This window comes from Mustela nigripes, chromosome 2, assembly GCF_022355385.1.
Source record: "Mustela nigripes isolate SB6536 chromosome 2, MUSNIG.SB6536, whole genome shotgun sequence".
In the NCBI taxonomy this organism is placed as follows: Eukaryota; Metazoa; Chordata; class Mammalia; order Carnivora; family Mustelidae; genus Mustela; species Mustela nigripes.
Window position 1 is genome coordinate 216,398,779 of NC_081558.1, and position 20,450 is coordinate 216,419,228.

A 20,450-nucleotide genomic window follows, 5' to 3' on the forward strand; every position below is an offset into this window, starting at 1 on the left:
CTGAGGATCAAAGTCTATACCACAGACCACAACTCTTCTCCCGATCGGCTTGCTTCTGGAATCATCTGCCCTTCATCGTCAGCAAGACCGAGCTCCTTCCCGTGGACGTCGCTTCCGCCCTGTGCTGAGGTCAGCGTCCGAGTGAGAGACGCAGCTGGAGCTGGACCAGCCTCCCGCAGTGTGGCCCGGGGTCTGGACACGGCCCTCTGGGGGGGCCGAAGCAGCAGGAGGGCGAGCTGGTGGGCTTTCCTCCAAGGAGGACCTGTGGTCTCCAGCACCTTGCCATGGGCCCGTGAGGCAAGGAAGGGCTAAGAACACCCTGTTCCAGAAGCACCACCTGCTGGTTCCAACCCCTTGCCCCGGGCTTTGGTCCCGTGTTCTGGTGGGGGACCTTCAGCACAACATCCCCGCGTGGCACGGAAGCAAGTCACCAGGACCATGTCCCACTATCAAATCCTCTAGATTCCCACAACTCTGGGCAGAAAGAAGCAATATTTTCAGTAGCAGCCCTGCCCGCCCCCTCCGGCCCTGACCCTGGAAAGGCTTAGAAAGCTGCCCTGGGGGGCTTGGGGTTCAGGCAGGCTGCCGGGGGCTTCCGCTCTGCCGTCCGGTGGCAGGGCATTTTTCCGGGAGAAATCATTCACATCGTATTGTTAGGGATCAGAACACGCTTGAGGGAAAGGGGCTAGAGATGTATCATGGGAAAGTCTCTTTTTGCCTGAAAATTGAGGTGTGATTGCAGAGTAGCACAGCAAACCTCTCTTGTTTCCTAAAAACTGACTTGAACCTGAAGGCCTCTCAGAAACCGGTGTTTTGCTCAGTAGCAGTATTTTGGGGTGGTGAGTGCACCCCCAGAGGGAGGGTCTGGAAGCGGAGTGCTCGCTGGGAGGCATGGGCTCCCTGCCTTCCTGGGGGAACAGTGTGTCCGGACTCCGCGGCCCTCCTCTGGAGTGGGGCTTCAAGAATGCGAGTGAGCTGGGCTCCCCTTGACCCAGCCTGTTCAGAGTCCCCCCACAGGAGGTCCCCCCACACCTCCCTGTTAACTGCTCCAGCGGGCTCTTAACATGCGAAGGTTTTATCGCAATATGAGCTCATCCTTTCCGGGAAGGCTGGGGCTCCCCCCCACCCCGGGCTTCTCCCCCGCTGGGCTTCTCGTCTTGTTTTCATGCGAGGTGGCCTTGTTCCCACCTTTTCTTCCTGGGAGGAGAGATTTCTTTGTCCCGTGTCTTCAGCTGCTGCTTAGAGGCCTGGAGAGAGAAAGTGGGGTGTGGGTGCCTGACTCTGGATGCGGGAGAGAGGAGCAGGGGCTCTGCCCTGCAGAAACCTCCGGGAGAGGTGCGGCGTTTGTCCTGTCCCGGGGCCAAGACAGGCCCGCCAGGCCAGAGTCCCTGTCCCTGGGCTGCCGGCGCCCTCGGCAGCGGGACCCGGGAGGGAGCCCAGCTCCAGCTTTCCTCCCGGGGCCGGACCCAGTCAGCAGCCTCGCCAGGGCCTCCACGTGTCTCCATGGTACTTCCTTGCTTCTTTGTCCCAGTGGAAGGCCTGAAAGTGCTGGAGGTCGAGAAATGCAAGAGTGACATCAAAAAGATGCGGGAGGAGCTGGCGGCCAGAAGCAGCAGGTAAGTCAGGCCTGGGAGGAACGGCCCGTGTGTGCGCCCGGAGGAGGCTCTGAGCTGTTCTTCCCAGCCAGAGGCACAGCCAGAGCCGGCCCCGGGGAGCGCAGGGCACAGGCGGCCGGGCTCTGGCTGGGGTCTGCTTGTCGGCCACGCAGCCTTCTTACGGCTAGAGAGAGTCGAGGGCCTGCGGAGGCAAGGAGCCGGGCTTCACGTGAAGGGGACGTGACCGTCCCACGGATCAAAGCGTTAGGACTCACTTATCCAGCTCCAGAGACGTTGGCATCGATTTCTAAAAAAAGGGGCCCAATAAGAGGAAAAGGCGTTTGGCGTATGAGGGAGGGTGTCCCGGTGCCCGGAGGCTCCTGTGTGGACGTGCCCAGAGCTCAGAGCAGCCGGTCCCAGGAGAGATCCCACGGGGCCTCCGACCGCTGTCCGCACAGGTCAGGTGTCGGGCAGAACCTGGGGCTCTTTTCCCAAAATTCATGGGAAAAACACCCCAGGCTTCCCGATTCCCCGCTTGAAAGTGGGTGTTGGCACAGCAGGAACCTCTGCTGAAACTGGGGTCCCAGCAAGCACTCGGGGCGACCGTGGAGGTGACGAGGGAGGGGCGCGCTCGGAGCCCGTGCACCGTGGGGAGCGCGCACCTGCTGCTCAGCACCGTGGGGAGCGTCCACCTGCCGCTCGGCGGGATCCCCCAACCCCCGCCCACGGCTGTGCACCCAGGAGGACACGTGGGTCCAATGGGGCCCCACCAGGCAGCGCTGAGGGCAGAGCACGGGCTCGGGGCCGGGGCGGGTGGTTTTAGTGGGGACGAGGAACCCAAGAACAGCCCTGCGCTCGCCCACCAGGCCACCTTCGAAAGCTCAGCTGCTGGTTTGAAGATCATTCCCAGATCTTAAAGGTCTGAGGGTGACCGGCTTAGGGAGGGAGGCGGCAGGAAAGACTCTTGGGAGGCGGGAGGTGAAGGGGAAGCTGACGGCCCGTGTGGGCGCCGAGGGCCTGGCTGGCCTCCGGTGGGCTCGAAGCCACAGGAGTGTGGTTTCACGGGCACCACGCACGTTCACGTCACGCCCTCACGGCCCCTGATGCGGGTTTGGGGAGGTCCCCTCCCCTGGGACTCGGGGACGGCGGACAAAAGCGTTCGTGAAAATTCGCAGAAAACTGCAAGTGAGTGACTCGTCCCGGACGTCCCCCTAGTACGAGGCTCTTTGGGGGCCGGAGACGGAGCCCCCTGTGGGACAGGATCCAGGTGCTGGAGTCGGCCGGGGCGGGCGGCTGGGCCCAGCTCGGGCCCTCCGCGGCGGTGGTCATGGGATCGCCCTCTGGCTGACACGTATGCCGCCCAAAAGGGGGTCTCCCAGGCGGGGGTGGGGTCCCCGAGGTCCCTCCCTGCCTTTGTGGGCATCTCCTCACTCACAGACGTGCCGACCCGCGGAGCCCACAGAGGCCCGTGGGAGAGTCTTTAGAAGGCAGCCTCTCTTCCCTTCTCGAATGACTAAGGCCTGCCACCTGCCCAAAGCCACCGGCCTGAGTCACGAGCCCCGCGCCCTCGCTGGCCTTGTCCCCTGCTGCGTCCCGGGCCGGGCACCCTCTCCATCCCGGGAAAGGGGGCGTGTGCCGTCCCGGGGCGGCTGCCGGCCCTGCTCCGGCCACTGGGGCTGCAGAGGGAGAGCTCCCCCAGCCTGGGTAGTCCCAGAGGCCCAAGGCAGCCAAAGTGGCACCAAGGCCCGGGGCCGGAAGCCGGAGATCCAGGTGTCCGTACGGCCACGCCCCGTCCTCCAGGGAGGATCTACCCCAGCCCCCCCAGCGCCCCCCACAAGCTTCGATGGTTGTCAGCAGCCCCGGGGGCTCCTGGCAGGTCCATGCTTCCTCCATCTCCGTCTTCACGTGGCCTTTCCCCCTGTGCCTCTGTGTCCAGACGTCGCTTTCTGCAAGGACACCAGTCCCCTCAGTGCCCCACTGTGGCCACACGTGACGTCATCACACCTGCGATGACATTCCTTCCGAAGGACGTCACGTGCCGGGTCCTGGGGGTTTTCTCACTTTCGGGGACACAATTCACCCCACAGCACAGCACCGGGGAAGGATACCCTCCATTTTAGAGCACAGGAAAGCAGCCCCGCGGGAGCCAAGAGGCAAACCGTGACCCGCGGGCGCCCGTCTGGCCCAGTGGGCAGAGCCGAGGCGTGGCGGGTGCTGGGCCCAGCCACGGGCTGAAGCGCTGCTCCTCACCACCCAGAAAGTCCATTTTTAGAGCTCTCGGTGCTGTGATCCAAAGAGAAGCCTTCCCTGGGCCCTGACTGCTTCTCGAGGCGATATTCTTGGCAGACGGTTTTCACAGCCTCCCACGGAGGTGAGAGACGGGTAGATGGGACTCTTCAGGCACACGCAGAATGGGGTAAAACTCTCCAGCATGGCTGACACGTTTGGGAAAAAGAATCCCGGTGGCCTGGGCCCGGGTCTAACCCACAGCCCAGCCCCCCACCCCAGGCCGTGCTCCGGGAGCCCGGCAGCCCCTTCTGGGCCCCCCACAAAGGAGAAGTGAACCCCGATGGCAAATGGGGCTGCAGGTGCCCCCTTCTGTGTGTTGTCTGTCAGGTTCCATTTCCGTCACACAGAGACGCCATGTAACATGTTCGCGCCCCTGGGACCAGGCCCCTCCATGCAGGGCTATGCCCGGACATGGCGGGAGAAATGACCACCCCGCACAGCCCTTCCTGGTGGGAGCAACCCGGCTGGGCGGCCGTCGGCCTGTCTGGAAGGACAGATGGAGGCCTGTGTCCACACAGATGGCGACGGGCACAGGAGCCCCAGCCAGCGGGGTCTCCGCACCAGGCGCCTTCCCGCTCTGGGGACAGCGGCGGATGGGGGTCGTGCTGTTCCTCCTGGTCCGGTGTCCAGCTCACATCCAGGGCAGGGCCAGGCCTCGCTGCGCACGGGGCAGAGCTGGCCGCTTGACCTGGGCGGGGAGGGTTCCCGAGGGCTCCGCTTTCATCCCAAACAAGTGGCCTTGTCCACTGGATGTGCCATGGGGGTGGGGGGGCTGGGAGCCCAGGAAATGAAAGTCAGAATCAGCCCCAAATAGAATGAAAAGAAAAGGCACCGTGCCAGCTGCTCCCTCGCTGGAGGATGCCGGTTCCCGTGGCAACGGGGCACAGAGGGAGCAGGCGGGGGTGGGGGGGGGGCGGGCGGGGCGGGGGCGGGGGGGCCTGGTGGGAGTCCCCGGGCACCCAGCAGACGCTGCCGACACCGGGATTTTCAAGGAAGCAGCTGGCTTCCAGCAGGCAAACCATCTTGCTTTGTGCAAGCTTCCCACCCTGCCGGGAATGTCACACGTGCACGGAGGAGGCTAAGCGTGGGGAGGACCGGGCGATGGTGCGCACGGACCAGGCTCGTCACTGCTCAGGAAGCTGCGGGCTGTGACTTCTCGTTCATAGGGCCGCGATGGAAGGCACCGGGTTTGTGCCCTTGAGCGGTTCCTTGATTCCTCTTTTGCTGAAGCTCTGCTGAAATCCCCTCCACGCACGAAGCGTGATGTTTTGCAAGCATCGCACTGAGGGGAAGAACAGTGGGAGCCCCAGAAAACTGGACTGGAGACCCCTCTGTCAGAAAGGAAACAGAGCTGTTATTCTGAGTTTGCAGGCAGTGTGGCCCCCGGAGTTAAACCTCCAGACGATACAGCTGGGGGGGGGGGGGGAGCCCCACAGAGAGCCGGCTGCCGAGCTGAAACAACCGTGCTTCTTGTAGGGAGACTTTGAAAAGAAAAACCGCTTCGTGATCTTCTTTTCGCGCACGATACCGTGAGCTATACACGGATCGACGTGGAACCAACATCCGGCCCCAACGTCTTCCCGGGGGGCACAAGCGTGTGCATCTCCACCCAGCAAACCTGCCCTTTCCTCCTCGAACCTTGCTAGATTTTTTTTTTTTTTTTGCATTACCGTTCAGTCTATCCTGGGTGCGACATTTCTTCTTCCCCATTCCCCCAAATCCTTCGTACGTCACATAATTCTCATCATCATCTTAACACACAGCTGTCCTTGTTGGATGGGCCCTAAGGGTGTAAATGCCTTCTCTCTCGGCAACAGCGAGGTGGTTTCCGGTTTGTTGTTGCGTTTTTCAACAACAGGGGACGTTGCCGGGGATGCCTTCGTGCACGGAAGGGTTTGCTTGCATCTGGTTCTTTTCTTAAAATGCATTCCCGGTGTAGACGCAGACGCACAGGCTTACAGGACAGGGATGGGTCGTGGCTCTGACTCTGAGGTCTTACAGTCTCGCAGGGGATAGGACGTGATCTACAAAGTGCGTAACGTCCAAGGATGGGGAGGACGTTCCCTTCCAGGAAAGTAGGGTCCCCGGGTAGGGAGGGGGCCACATCCAGCCCCCGGGTACCACCAAGGTCAGCACACTCTCCCCCTGACGCCGGACGGTGGCTTCCCTCCGCAGCATGCCTGGCTCGATGTGGTCTGACCTTATTGGGGGGCAGGTGCCTTGATACTAAGAAGTGAAGGAAAACAGTCAGGAGCCCGAGAGCAAATTCATCTCTCAAAGGTAGTTTCCAGGGGAAACTCGAAACATCCTAAAAGTCCGTGGTGGGGACCGGAATGGCAGCACGGCACCCCCCCCCCCACCCAGGGAAGCACCCCAGAAGGACCTGCCTTCGTGTGCAGCTGAGCTCTGGGGGCAAAAGCAGAGAGTTTGCCGCGAGCGAGGTGAAAGAAACAAGTAGCAAACGAGTGAGTTTGGGACACTTCCATTTTTGTTAAAAATCCAAGGCATTGAACCTGTGTGTCTGTGCCCAAGGAAAATTCTGGAAGGATACCCCGAACTTAACAGAAGGTATCTCCAGGGTGTGAGATTGAGAGGAAAGAAGTAGGTAATTTTTTTTTAATTTGCTGACTTCCCTCTTGTTTGAGTTTTTTAGAATAAAAGTATTTTACTTCCCTCATTAAAAGATTTTTTAGGTATTTGCCTGAAGCGGAGCTGACGTGTTTTCTGAGAGAGCGGTGTCCCGGGTCCAGGCAGGGTCCCTGCGGGTTTGCCACAACAGATCACGGGCTTGCCGACTTACGCTCCCGTAACAATCGAGGACACGGGGCCGTGGCGTCCGGGCTTGGCTGGGGCTTCTTTGGTGTCGTTCTGCGGAGGGGCCCCCACCAGACACCCCGTCCGCAGCTAATTCTGACTGTTCCCGCAGGACCAGCTGTCCCTGTAGGTACAGTTTTGTGGACAAGAAGCTGAGCCCTCCGCGTGATGTCCCCACGTACCCCAAGGTGAGAGGAAGTTCTGGCTCTGGAGAAGCGGTCTGTGCCCCCGGCCGGGCCCCCGACCCTCGGCCACCCCGACTTCCTGGCCAGGCCCCGTCTGGTCTGTCCGCACGTTTGCAAACGCAGCTCCCGCCGTGGCCCCAGGCTGTGGGACCCCCACCCCTCGCCGTTCTCAGGCCCAGTGCTGTCTCTCTCTGCCGTGCGCTAGCCGCAGGGGACCCCAGGCCAGCAGGTCACGGCCCCTCCCCGCTGTCCGCCCCTCGCCCACTGGGTGACGGTGTTTACACTCAGATTGTACTGTAAGGAGCTTCCTTTTTTTTTTTTATGGTTTTTATTTATTTGACAGAGAGAGAGCACAAGCGGGTAGAGAGGTAGGCAGAGGGAGAAGCAGGCTCCCCGCTGAGCAGGGAGTCCGATGCGGGACTCACTCCTAGGACCCTGGGATCATGACCTGAGCCAAAGGCAGAGGCTTAACCCACTGAGCCCCCCAGGAGCTTCTGTTTCTAAAATCACCTAACCTCCGCCTCCTTGGGTCTCCTGCCCTGAGCTGTATGTAGTTACCATGAGAAGTTTCGCTTTTCTGCCTCTAAAATTTTCTCCATTGCGAGAGCCCAGGCCCTGGCGGAGGGCCCAGTGACCAGGGAGTTGGGGGGCTGGGGGCTTCAAACCACCACAGAGCAGGGTCTTGTGATGTTGGTGACCCTCTCGGCCGTGCCTTCAGCTGAGTGCGCGAGACCCTAGCCTGGCAGACTGTCCCCTCGGGCTTGCGCTTAGAGTCAGGGTTGGCGTGCTGGCACGGGGACAGGCGTCCCAGGCCTGGCGTGGGGCAGACCCCCCCACCACCGCCCACAGTCCTTGCGGGGACAGAGAGCCTCCCAGAGCTGCCCTGTGAGGGGTTCTCCCAACCCAGTTCCAAACGCGTGTGGCGTATCGCCCGAGGAATTCAGATGGGCACTGGGGCCTCTATCTCACGGGAACACATGACCAGCCTCTCCCGATCCTGCCCCGGGGCCCACGAGGCCGCCGACGGCCAGAATAAAACGTGTCGGTCCTCTGTCCTCCGTAGCAGCTCCTTACAAGAAACCAAACGGGCGCCCGGGTGGCTCGGTCAGTTGGGCAGCCAGCTCTTGGCTTTAGCTCAGGGTCCCGGGATCGAGCCCTGCCTCGGGCTCCGAGGTCAGCAAGGAGCCTGCTTGGGATTCTCGCTCCTCTGCCCCCCCCCCCGCTCTCTCTCTGAGTAATAATAATGATAATGAATGAAGGAAAAACCAAGCAAACCAAAGACCCATCTCATCCCCGAGCGCCGTGACGGTCTTACATCTAAGGTCACAGCCTGTTCCCTGTGACGGTTTGACCCGAACTCTGGCGCTCCCCGATCCGCAGCCCCTCGCCCCAGCCGGCTGTGCCGTGTTAGCCGGCAGCCAAAGGCAGAAACTCCGAATCGCTTCCTGGCCAGTATTTGAATCTAGGCCAAGTTCATTCTTCTTCCTTGACTTCACTCTGGTGCTTTTCCCGTCGGGTTTACGGAGAGGTGGTTCACCCAGAGTCACCCAGAGTTTGTCCCTGCGACTTCGGAGAGACTTAGGCAGCTGTTGAGTGGGGGACATCTGTCACCCCACGGCCCCGCGTCTGGCCGCGGACAGAAGGTCTGAGCCCGGCCCTCACAGAATCCTTGTAGAGCGTGGCCTTGGAGTCCGTGCGCAGGTGACCGGGGGCAGGAGGACACAGAGCAAACGGCCCGCGCGAGGTCACCGGCCTTCGTCCCAGCCCAGAGCCTAACCAGCCCCCTGTCCTCCCCAGTACCTGCTCTCTCCGGAGACCATCGAAGCTCTCAGGAAACCCACCTTCGACGTCTGGCTCTGGGAGCCCAACGAGGTAAGTGAGTGCCCCAGTGCCAGCGTCACGGGGACCCGCCTGGGCCCCTGCAGCTCCACCTGCTGAAGGCCTCAAGTCCCCAGGCCCTCCCTGAGTCTGACTCTGGGTGGGCTCAGGAGGGCGTGGACGCGGGACTGAGGCAGGGGGTGTCAGAGCAGAGGCTCGGGCAGGCCGGTGCACCCCCAGCCCACACACCCTCCGGGCTGCCGGGTCCCCCAGGGGGAGACCCAGGACTCCCGCAGCAAGCCCGTTCTCCCAGTGTCCCCTTTTGCTGAGAAAACAGTTAACATGGAGATTTCCGTCTGTTCGGTGTAATGTAGTAACATCAGTCATACTCCTCCATCCCTGATCCCCGAGAACACAAGGACACGACGCCCACCAAATCTGCGACTCCTCCGGCTTTCTGGTAACACAGACACGCAGAAAGCCCCCCCTCCCCCAGCCAGCTCACTGCAGGGGACAGGCAGAGAGGGCTCTGCGCCCTGCGTGGGCACATCTCGCCAGCCAGGACTTGGGGTCCCTGAAGTCCCGGCTCTCGAGCTTTCGTTCCTGCACCGAGAGGGGCCTCCACCCCAGTGCGGGCCGGCCCGCGGCCCAGGGACCGTCCCACCGCACACGCCCGGCCAAACCCGTGTGCCCCAAATCCTCCAGGCACCCGGGAGCCTGCAGGACTGGAGAGGGTGGGAGGAGGCGTGACCGGGAGAAACGGGAGGTGGATCCTTGAAGACCAGTCCGAGGACCAAGGTCCAAGCAGGGGACCCGGGCGGGGAAGGCCTCGCGTGGTCGAGAGGACACCCAGGATGGCTCGGCGCCCAGATTCCTGCTTCCGGCGGGTGCACAGACACCGCTGCTGGAAATCGCTCTGGCTTCTGCGTGCGGGAGTGAGGGCAGAGCCCAGTCCCCAAGGGTAGAGCCTGCCTGGAACCAGGCCCTCGCTGCCCGCTCCGTCTGCGTCTCCCACGGAGTCCCGCGTGGCCGGAGAGGCTGAAGGAGTCACGCAGCCACGAGGGGAAGGCCGCCTGCCCACGGCGTCAGGGCCGGGGTGAAGCCCGCAGGTGGGGCCGGCCTCTGGGTGGGCCCGGCCTCTGGGTGGGCCCTCAGTGCCCGGGGCGGGCTGTTCAGCGGTCTCGGGGTTTCTGGCAGGCGGCCGGCACGCGGCCAGAAGCCAGAGGTGCCCAAAGACAGGAGCCCCGGCCTCCGGCCAACCTGGGGATGCCGGGGATTTGGGACTGTGGACGGTGAAGGCCCCCAGAGCTGCTTCTGGCCTCCCACAAAGCAGCTCATGTCCGGAAACGTGTCTTTCTTCGTGGGGGCCTATCGCTGTGCCCAGCAGCCCCCGCCCCGGCCAGGGTCCTCGGGATCACGAAACAGAGGAAATGGCTTCCTGTGCTTTTGTCCCCCACTAGCTGACGTGCCAGAGCTATTCCTAGAACGGCCACCAGCCCAGAGCATGGGGCTCGCAGGCCGCGGGGCCACAGTCTCTGACAAGTGCCTGTAGCCACCTCCATGCGGCCACCCGGCCGGGACTGCCCAGTGTCCACGGGAACAGGTGCCCAGGAAATGTTGTGCGCGTCCCAGGGTGGGACCAGATGGTCCCGTCTGCCGGTCACCTCCAGCTGTGGATTCCCAACCTCAGCACCACCGCCATGGCTCACGGGGCCTGCAGGAGTCGTGTGTGCACGCGGGGTGGAGAGCAGAGGGTGCTGCGGGGCCACGGCCCGAGCGCCAGCGTCCAGGACAATGGGCACCATCACGCCAACCGCACGCCAGGGCCGCGGACTCCTCCGCAGAGCCTGGCGGCCTGCCCACTACGCAGTCTGCGTCCATCCTGTCCCCTCAAGGACGACCCGTCTGTGACACCGTGGGCTCCTGCATGTGCCCGCGTGGGGTACTTCCCATCCCCCCACTGAACTCGGTGATGCCACAGGTCTCTGCTCCGCGGCGTTCCCTCCACCGCCATCTCGGGGACGCTCCAGGCACGGGGCTGGACCCGCAGAACCCGTGCTCTCCGTGCTCCCAGCTGTCCCAGTGCCGTGAGACGAGGACGGGTCTCTGGTGGCCCTGTAGTCCTGAGCTCAGGCAGCTGCGACACGCACAACGGGCCAAGAGCACTCCTGGAGGCCCGAGGTCAGGCGTCCCCCAGGCCTGTCCCCCGGCATGTAGACGCCGCCTTCCGTGTCCTCACATGGTTGTCCCTGTGTGCATGTCTGTCTCGGTCTCCTCTCCTCATGGGGACACTGATCCTAATGGGCCAGGGCCACCCGGATGACCTCACTGGACCTTAACCAGGTTTAAAGGCCCTCTGTCCACACAGTCGCGTCAGGGTTTAGAGCTTAAACACACTGATTTGGGCGCCGCGGTTCCGTCCATAACATACCTTTTTGGGAAGAGAAGGTCACACAGTGACCAGGGGCAACCCAGGAGTGTGGCCGCGCTGGCCCCAGGGAGCTGGCGGACGGGACGGGGGCAGGGCCACACACCTGAGCCGGGGAGCGTGGGCTGGTGTCATGCCCCATGCCACCAGGCGGTGTCTAGCAGTCCCCGCCTCGCGGGTCTCCGGTCTCCCGGGGCCTGCGTCCGAGACCGAGACCGGCTTCCCGGGAAGCGGAGCCCGCGCTCTCAGACCCTCACGTTGGTCCTTCTGCCCCAGCTTAATTAGCGCCACGGTCCCGAGCGGCGTTTAAATAGACAGTAGCGCCGATGATCACTCCTCTTTGGGACTGAAGACAAATCCATTTAACCTGAGCAAAAGTTCTGTAGAGGACGGCTCTGTGACAGGAACACGGCTTACCTCGCAGACCGCACGAGAGGCGCCTTCCAGCGTGTGTCTGGTCCCCACAGGCCCCTCGGGGCGCACGAAGCGTGCTGGGGACGGAGGCCGTTGAGTCTCAGCAAGCACAGGGCGTCCAGACACCTGCTCGCGGGCGCGCGTCCCATGGAGCCGTGTCCCAGCACCTCGGCCTGGCTTCCCGCGCGGCCCAGTTCAGAGTCACTTCCGACGCGGTCCCCCCCAACCGCTGCCCCCTCGCCCACAGCCCCTTCACTTCTCGGCCCAGCTGCTCGTTCAGGCTCCCACGTCCCTGCTGGGGGTCCTGAGACCCCCTCCCCCAGCCAACATGGCTTCGCCCTCGGGGCCACTGAGACGGGGGCTCACCCTCTAGGGACCGCCGGGCCCTGCAGGCATCAGCTGGGTTGGTGGCCATGCAGGCCCGCCCCTGCCTTTGACCCACTTCTGCCGCTGTGTCCGCAGATGCTGAGCTGCTTGGAGCATATGTACCATGACCTGGGCCTGGTCAGAGACTTCTCCATCAACCCCATCACGCTCCGGAGGTGGCTGGTAAGTGCGGGCCCCCTGTGCCCCTCGAGGACAGTGTCGTCCGGTTGCTCAGCAGCGGAGCCATCCGGGTGGCGCTGGGCCTCCCGCACGCAGAGGGACATGCCCACGAGCAGTCCATGAGGACGGGCAGCCTGTGTCCATCCGGCTCCCACCAGAGCACACGGGGCCCCTCGGCTGCTGCTCTGGGGCGTGAGAAAATAGGGGGAACTGGGAGGGACCGACGAAGCGTGCGTGTGCGTGAGGGGTCGTGGGATGCGCATGTGCGTGTGCGTGAGGGGTCGTGAGGCGCGCGTGTGTGCGTGAGGGGTCGTGGGACGCGTGTGCGTATGCGTGAGGGGTCGTGGGATGCGCGCGTGCGGATGACTGCATGTGTGCGGTGAGTGCGGGACCGTGTGCGTGCGGGTGGGGCACGTGCAGGAGTGTGTGTGTGTTTAGCCACAAATTACTTTAAATCAAGTGCTGCTTCGAACCAAGCGTGGACAGCTTAGATGCTAAACACTAAAATGGGAACAGGTGTGAGGAGGGCCGGGCCCCAGAGCCGCCCGACAGCCCCCAGCCGTGCCCGCGGTATCCCGTCCCCACGTGGCTCCTCGTGTCCGGGAGCCCGGGGGAAAGCCCGTCGCCCCGGCCCTTGGCTGCAGGGTGGCTCCCCCGGGCCTCCTCGCCCCTACCTCCAGCAAGCCCAGGAACGCTGCTGGGCTCTGGGAGAGCGCCCCCGAATCACCAGCCGCCAGCCGGCCCACGGACGGGGGGATCCACCCGGGGCAGCTGGGGGGTGAGGGCCGTGGCCATGGGCATCGGGGCCTCCGTCTCCCGCAGCTCTGCGTGCAGGACAACTACAGGAACAACCCCTTCCACAACTTCCGGCACTGCTTCTGCGTGGCCCAGATGATGTACAGCATGGTCTGGCTCTGCGGGCTCCAGGTGGGTCCCTTTCGGGGGGCGGGTACCGTGCTCGGGACGCGGCCCCCACCTGCGCCCGTCCCGGTCGGCGCCCTCGTGGGGCCGCTGCTCTGCGAGAGGGGCAGGTCCCCCCCCAACCCCCGGCCCCCGGGTCTTCCTCCTTCTCAACCGCGCCCACCCTCTCTGCAGGAGAAGTTTTCCCAAATGGACATCTTGATTCTAATGACCGCCGCCATCTGCCATGATTTGGACCACCCGGGGTACAACAACACGTACGTACACGATCTTTCATTTTTCCCCTTTAAAGGGCTCTCTGGTTATCAGAGTGGCCTTTCCAGCTTACCACGCACGCCGGAGGCAGGTTGGAGCTGTGCGCCAAAGCCTCAGCAGCCCCGAGCTCCCCCTGCCCCCGCCTCCTAGGACACAGCTAACACTCTGGGGCTGGCTGGTTCCAGGGTCTCGGCCTCTTGGGACAGACACTCCAGCTTCCCAAGCCCCCAGGGGCTGCCGTGCTGCTCTGTGGGACCCGCAGTGGCGTGTGATCTGCTCAAGCAGACCAGAGCCCTGCAGTGCCAGACCTCCCCTCCACCCGAAGCAGGTATAATGCCTGCCCCAGATCCCCCTCCCCAGCCTGTCTGCAGTAGGACCGAGGCGGAGAAGGAGCGCAGAGGGGAAGCGGGTGGGAGGGGTCCCAGGCAGACAGGCCAGGCTCCACAGAGCAGCCATCCGGCCCCACTTCTGGGGGACACCCCGCATCACTGCCAGGCCGTGTGGCCGGGTGACGCAGCTGTTCGAGCAGGGGCATCTGTGTGGCCGAGAGCTCACTGTCTGTCTGAGCGCAGACCCCCACAGTACGGGCACTCGTGCCCCTTCGACGAGGGGGCTCCGTGCACGTCCACTCCCTCCCTTCACACCGGAGACCATGTGCGAAGCCCAGTCCAGCCCAGGGTCGCCGCCACCGCTCAAAGGGGAAGACGCCCTGGTGCCCCTCCCCCCGCCAAACACCTGCCCTTTGCGCAGAGTGACGATGTGGCGAGAGCCCAGAAGGAAGCGCGGAGCGCATTCGGGGCACCGTCCCTGGAGCCGGGGAGCGCTGCTGGGGGCGTCCAGCTGGCAGAGCTGTTAGACCTTGAGGGCATCTGGGGAAAGGGGTGGCAGGAGTCAGGAGAGCCCGGGGGAGCGTGATCCCACGGGTGCCCTAGGCTTGGTGTGTTCTCTCCTCCGGTGGCAGGTACCAGATCAACGCCCGCACGGAGCTGGCCGTCCGCTACAACGACATCTCGCCCCTGGAGAACCATCACTGTGCCGTGGCCTTTGAGATCCTCGCCCGGCCCGAGTGCAACATCTTTGCCAACGTGCAGCCCGACGGGTTCAAGCAGATCCGACAGGTGTGCGGGGCCAAGGGCCCCCGATGGCACGGGGTGGGGGAGACAATGAGCACAGCCCCAGGGCAGCCCCTCACTCGGGCGGCAGAGGGCTGCCCTCCCGGCCCCACCCCTCCCCAACAAGGCCAGCGGCTCGCCTGGGAGAGGCGAGCCCTCCGCACGTATACACGGGACCCTGCGGACTCTGAATCCCAAGAGATCCGGCCTTCCTCCAGCCCGCAGCCCGGGAGAGGGAGGGCTCCAGAGGCCGGTCAGTCACCGGCGGCCGCCCTGAGTTCGTGCAGGCCCTGGACAGACCCGCCTGCTGCACCCGACCTACCAGCAACTGGCCGCTTCCCGAACCCCCCCGCCCTCGACCCAGGCAGCCCCACCGCAGGTTCAGACAAGGGATGCTGGGGGAGGGGACGCCACCCTCCGGTCCTGAGGCATCGTCCCACTCCCTGGGGAGCGACGCCCCCTTCCCCACCGAACACAGCTCTGGGTGCTGCTGCCTCTGATGTTTCCGGGGGAGGGAAGAGACCAGAAGGACCCCTTAGAGGAGTGTGTGGGTTGAACCGTGGCCCCCTTCTGCCAAAGACATTGCCCCGGACCCCGTGAATGTGACTGGGCTTGGGAAGAGCCCTTGCTGGTAGCTGAGTTAGGTCTCTGGAGGGCATTAGCTTGGATTGTCCAGGTGGTCCCTAAACCCGATGACAAGTGTCCTCAGAAGAGACAGAAGGGCAGACGTGCGTGGAGAGGAATGCCGCGTAACCCGGCGCGGAGAGGTGGACCCGAGTCAGGGAGCACCTAGGGCCGCCGGGAGCAGGAAAAGTCAGGAAGGACACTTCGCGGAGCTTTGGGACTTCTGGCCTCCGGACTGTGAGGGGGGCCTTCCTGTGGGTCCCCGTCACCCTGCGAGTGGCACGTGTGTGGCAGCCCAGGATACGCATGCCGGGAGCCACCTCACGTGGAGGAGCCAGGCTCTGCGGTCCCACGGATGAGACCCTCCCCGGCTCGACGCCTCAGGGCCTGGCTTCAAGGTGCACCTGATGAAGACGGAGTCCGGGCTCTCCCTCCTGGAGATCTGATGACGCCCCTCCATCGAGAACCGCAGCCTCATAAACCAGGGTCACCCGTCGGCCCTGCTTCCGGGAGCTCAGAGCGCAGGGCAGTGCCGAAGGTCGGTCACCCTTAAGTCACCAATTCCCAGCACAGCTGTGTCCCCTTCTTCTGGGGCCTACCCCGCCTCTCTCCCCCGCTCTGGGGCCTCCCGGCCAGGTGCCACAAGAGTCAGGATGAGCCGAGGTGTGTCCTTCTCCAAAGTGTGAGAAGGGGCAGGTCATGGAGAGCCCCCAACGTGGCAGCCCAGAGAGGAGCTCCTGCAGGGACCGGCCTAGAGACGCCCAGCAGCCGGGTCCCCCTCATGCACGACCCGCCCCCGGGGGACCATCAGAGCAAGACCTGACTCCTCGCGCCGAGCGTGGGACCCTGATATCGTGACCCTGAGATCATGACTTGACCCAAAGGCAGACACTTCGCCGGTGCAGCCCCCCAGGCGCCCGATTTCAGTTCCACACCAGATGCTGCAGCCGTTTCTGGGGAAAGTACAGCCCCTGTACAGCACAGAGGTGTGTCCTCACACATTTTCAGGGTGCACGGAAGGTCACGGCTTCACATCCTGTTACCTCTACTAACAAGGTAATAAAATATTTATATCCTAAAAACCCACCACATCCTTGAGATGTCTGAGTGGCTCAGTCGATTGAGGTCTGAGTCCTGATCTCAGCTCAGGTCTTGATCTCGGGGTCGTGAGTTCAAGCCCGCATTGGGCTCCACACTGAGCCTGGAGACTACTTGGAAAAAAAAAAAAATTTAAGGAATCATGGCGTCGTCATTCACAACTGTGCTAGTGGAACAGTGCTGACCAGTGTGACCGGACTCTGATGCTCCCAAGCAGCAAAGGCACGGACTGGATAGCGGGGAAAAGTCTCCCGGAAAATTGTTCTGGACCTCGACGAGGCGATGGGAAAGGAACAGCCGGATTCCTGGATTCCTGGATTGAAGGGAAGCCTTTGTCCTTGCCTGAAAGCCGCCGTCACAGGAAGCAATGCGCTGAGCCTCCCGCCTCCAAGCAAGCAGGCCCGGCCGGGCTGCCTCCTCCTGGACCCGGCATCCGGGGCTCGCTCGCCGCGCCCGGGTTTCAAGCCCCACCTCCATTCGCCAGCCGTGGCCTGGGAGGCTCCCAGCCTCCTCCAGGCTCCGCTTCCTCATCCTGAAAATGAGGACGCTGATTCTCGGAGACACACGTCGGGTGGGCACATGGATCAACCGGGACCCCCCGGCGCAGGGGCTCAGCCCGCAGTCGACACTCGCAGACAGATCCTGGGCCGGTCTCCGGGATTAACGTTCTGCTTTCGCTTTTCAGGGGATGATCACGTTAATTTTAGCCACTGACATGGCAAGACACGCAGAAATCATGGATTCTTTCAAAGAAACGATGGAGAATTTTGACTACAGCAACGAGGAGCACATGACCCTCGTAAGTAGCTTGTCTGAGCTCATTCAGGGCTGGTGTGGGGGTCCCGCCCTCCGGCCCAGGCTGGGAACCAAGGAACCCCGACCCTCGCTTGGCCCTGGAGCGAGGCGTGACTGACGTGGGCGCCCGGCCCCAGGCTGGCCTGGAAAGCCCCCCGCGAGCCCGTGTCCCGGTGAGAGGCGGCATGTCTGATGCTGCTTCTCGTTCTGACTTGAGGCGGTGAGTGGTGACGGCGGCCCTTCTTGTTCTGGCTGCTGAGAGTAAAGCCCGTCCCCCCACGAAGGCACAGCCCCAGAAAGCCCTCTGCACACCAGCTTCCGGGCGGGCGGGTCAGGGATCCCAGGGCCCCTTCCCGGCTCACCCCTCCCCGGCGGGGGCCCGGTGTCCCGAGAAGGGGAGCTCCGCCATGAGGACAGCCCACCCACGTCTGCGCCACGCCTGCCCTTTCAAGAGAAAAACACAGGGAAACGTCCTTCCCCGCCTTCAGGGAAGGGGTGGCGCTGAGCCTGGTCTGGGTGTGAGGCCTGGCGGTCCCCTCCCGTCCCTAGAGGTGGACGAACAGGACAGCCCTCTGAGATCGGGCTGCCCTGACCACCCCGTCCCAAACCGGGATTCTAGCTAACACAGAGAATGTGTGGGGCAAGGACCTCACGTCTTCCATAAGTAACAGCAGGAGAAAGTGTCCGCGCGAGCCAGGGCCTCCCCAGGCTTCCCTTCATGGGGCCGGACACGGGGAGACGCGGTCATGTTGGAGGGACGGCCTGGCTCCTGAAAAGCCAGCGGCGTGTGGGAGGTGCTGTCCCCCACGGCAGGGCGAGGAGGAAAGGCTAGTAGGCCGTGCCCCTTCGGGGCCTCCGTGTTCCCTGTGACATGTGAGGAAAGGCCCTCGCGGGCGGGAGGCCAGAGGTCGAGCCTTCAGGACGATGAGCCTCACGGAGCGACCATCACTGCTTTACTGCCTCCCGCCGGCTGTTCATGTAAGGGGAGCAGGGTGCCCTCTGCCCCCTCACAGAGCGAGGGCCTGTGGGCAGACCAGGGGCCCGTGCGTTGGCCAGGGAGCCCCCCAAGCACCCCCTTCTTGGTGGACTTGGGGGCTGGCAGCGGAAGAGGGGAAGGCCCCAGAGTGGAAAGGGTCAGAATGGATTTAGGGCCTCCGCCGACACCCCCGGCAGCAGGCCTGGGTGCTGCGCCCCGTGTGGCTGGGGCCCGAGGTCCCGGCACGGCTCCCTCCAGGACACAGTGCCTGGGCGGTGTCCCCGGCCCCAGGCGAGCTCCCCTGAGGCCTGCCGAGCAGGGCCCTGTCACGGCCTGAGCTCCGGAGCCACCTCGAAGAGCCGGGGATCAACTCCTGGGCTCGATAAGGAAGGGGGCTGATCAGGGACAGGGAAAAGGGCCACTGGTCACCCTGGGGTTCAGCTAGGGGCGGGGCCAGACGCTGAGCTGAGCGGAGAGGTGCACTGCCAGGTCAGGCTTCCCGGCGGCTTCCCAGAGACCGGGTGCAAAGAGCTCAGGCCCACGCAGGGCCCACAAGCCCTCGCTGGTGTGTCCAGGGGACTTCCTGCTGGGTCACCTTCAGACCCTGATTGGGGCCCACGCTCTGTCCTGGGACGTCGGTGACGCCTGGGGACCGTCACGTGCCAGGCCACACCGAGCCAGCCTTCCGGCCAGTCCTGAAGGCACTCACCTTCGGGCTTAGTGAACACACTGTGGACGCGACCAGTCATTCTAAAGGGCCCACGTCAGGCCCGAACCTCAGCAGGCCCAGAGGGCCAGTCTCCGGGGATGAAAGTCACCCCCCGGGAGGAAGTGGCAGCAGGCGGCCGAGCTGGGGGACACCATCTGGCACCGGGGGGTGGCCAGGAAGGCTGGAAGGAGCAGGATATGGAAGGGGGCGGCTGGGGGAGGGAAGGCTTCTCCGGAGTGTGGCTCAGGCAGAAAGGGCAGGGGCGCCGGGCAGAGAGCGCGGGTTCCCAGGGGAGACACGGGCCCGGGAGCAGAGGGCGGAAGCCCACAGCGCCTTCTCCTGGGGGCGGCGAGTCCAGACCCAGACAGCAGCAGCGAGACCCGCTCCATGCTGCACGCCTGATCCCAGATCTCTCCTCCAGCTGAAGATGATCCTGATCAAATGCTGTGACATCTCCAACGAGGTCCGTCCGATGGAAGTCGCGGAGCCCTGGGTGGACTGCTTGTTGGAGGAGTACTTCATGCAGGTAGGAGCGACCCCCACCCTCAGGACCTCCGGCCGCCCAGCTTGGCCCTTTCTAGGCTCCGTGTTAGAAGAGCGACAGGGGGTGCCCAGGGGGACGAGCGGAGCGGGTCCCAGACGGCTTCCCCAGCTTCCAGGAAGCCCTCGCAGCAGGGCCACACCGAGATGACCGGGTCCACCCTGACATGGGGAAGACGAGGGCAGCCTGGGAAGGCGAGCGCTGGAACCCGCCACCCCTGCCAGTAACTGAGCGGCTCGTGGGGTGGACAAGTCTGGCGAGTGGCCCTGAAAGAGAAGCGGCAGAGGCAGGAGGGGCCCCCAGGGGCAGGGGACACCAAGCAGGTCGGCGGTCTCTGCCAGCCCTGGGGAGGCCCTCGGAGAACCCAGCCAGCCCACATGGGCCGTGCCAGCCGGCCAGCAAGGTGGACCCCAGAAGGAGGCCGGGGGGCCTGCAGGCCGCCTCTGCCACGCAGCAGCTTGTGTCACGTCTCCGTCCCCGTCCTCATCTCCACGGCCGCCCCACATGCCCTCTGAACGGTCCGGTGGCCGCAGCAGATCCCGCCTCCCTCCCTGTCGCTAGTTTGGCCCCAGCAGAGCAGTCTGGTCGGGTGAGGCCCGGGAACACGCCCCGAGCCCTGGGTCCCCAGAGTCCACGGTGTTTCTCTCTAACGCTGTGGCCGGCTCCCTGCACCCCACAGAGCGACCGCGAGAAGTCCGAGGGCCTTCCCGTGGCCCCTTTCATGGACCGGGACAAAGTGACCAAAGCCACGGCCCAAATCGGGTTCATCAAGTTTGTCCTGATCCCAATGTTCGAAATGGTGACCAAGGTGAGTGACTGTCCCCACATGCTGAGGACGCTGCATGGAGAGACACACGGCGTGTGCACACATGTTCCCATGCACGCCCGTGTGCGATCTAAGGTGGGACCCGAGGCCCCTCCGCCAGCATCCCCGGAGCCCGCACCCTCTGGCCTCCCCAGCTCGTGCCCCCCGGAGCCACCGACAGGCCCTCTGCCCCCAGGGCCCCTTTGCCTTCAGAAGACCCTTCTATCCGGCCCCACTCTGCCTGGCACACGGCTGTCCCCAGGTGGATTTCAGCAAGGAGACCGTCTCTGCCTTTCCCCTGCACCTTCCGTGGCTCCCCATGCCCCCGACCCAGGGAGAGCTGCCCCTCATCGCACAGTCTCCGCCCCCTCGTCACACACAGTCCCCACCCCCTCATCGCACAGTCCCCGCCCTCTCATCGCACAGTCCCCACCCCCTCATCGCACAGTCCCCGCCCCCTCGTCACACAGTCCCCGCCCCCTCATCGCACAGTCCCCGCCCCCTCATCGCACAGTCCCCACCCCC

At 64.0% G+C, this 20,450-nt stretch overlaps 1 protein-coding gene across 3 annotated transcripts in view; it reads left to right on the plus strand.

Moving 5' to 3' along the window:
• PDE9A (phosphodiesterase 9A) overlaps window positions 1-20,450 on the plus strand; it is an 81,825-nt gene that overhangs the window by 57,906 nt on the left and 3,469 nt on the right. For all 3 annotated transcript variants that reach the window (XM_059392417.1, XM_059392418.1, XM_059392419.1), the window contains exons 7-16: window positions 1,532-1,616; window positions 6,811-6,886; window positions 8,681-8,755; window positions 12,006-12,092; window positions 12,912-13,016; window positions 13,185-13,267; window positions 14,227-14,383; window positions 16,785-16,898; window positions 19,001-19,105; window positions 19,800-19,928. In XM_059392417.1, coding sequence (XP_059248400.1) covers window positions 1,532-1,616; window positions 6,811-6,886; window positions 8,681-8,755; window positions 12,006-12,092; window positions 12,912-13,016; window positions 13,185-13,267; window positions 14,227-14,383; window positions 16,785-16,898; window positions 19,001-19,105; window positions 19,800-19,928 — 1,016 coding nt within the window. The remainder of the gene's footprint in view (window positions 1-1,531; window positions 1,617-6,810; window positions 6,887-8,680; window positions 8,756-12,005; window positions 12,093-12,911; window positions 13,017-13,184; window positions 13,268-14,226; window positions 14,384-16,784; window positions 16,899-19,000; window positions 19,106-19,799; window positions 19,929-20,450) is intronic.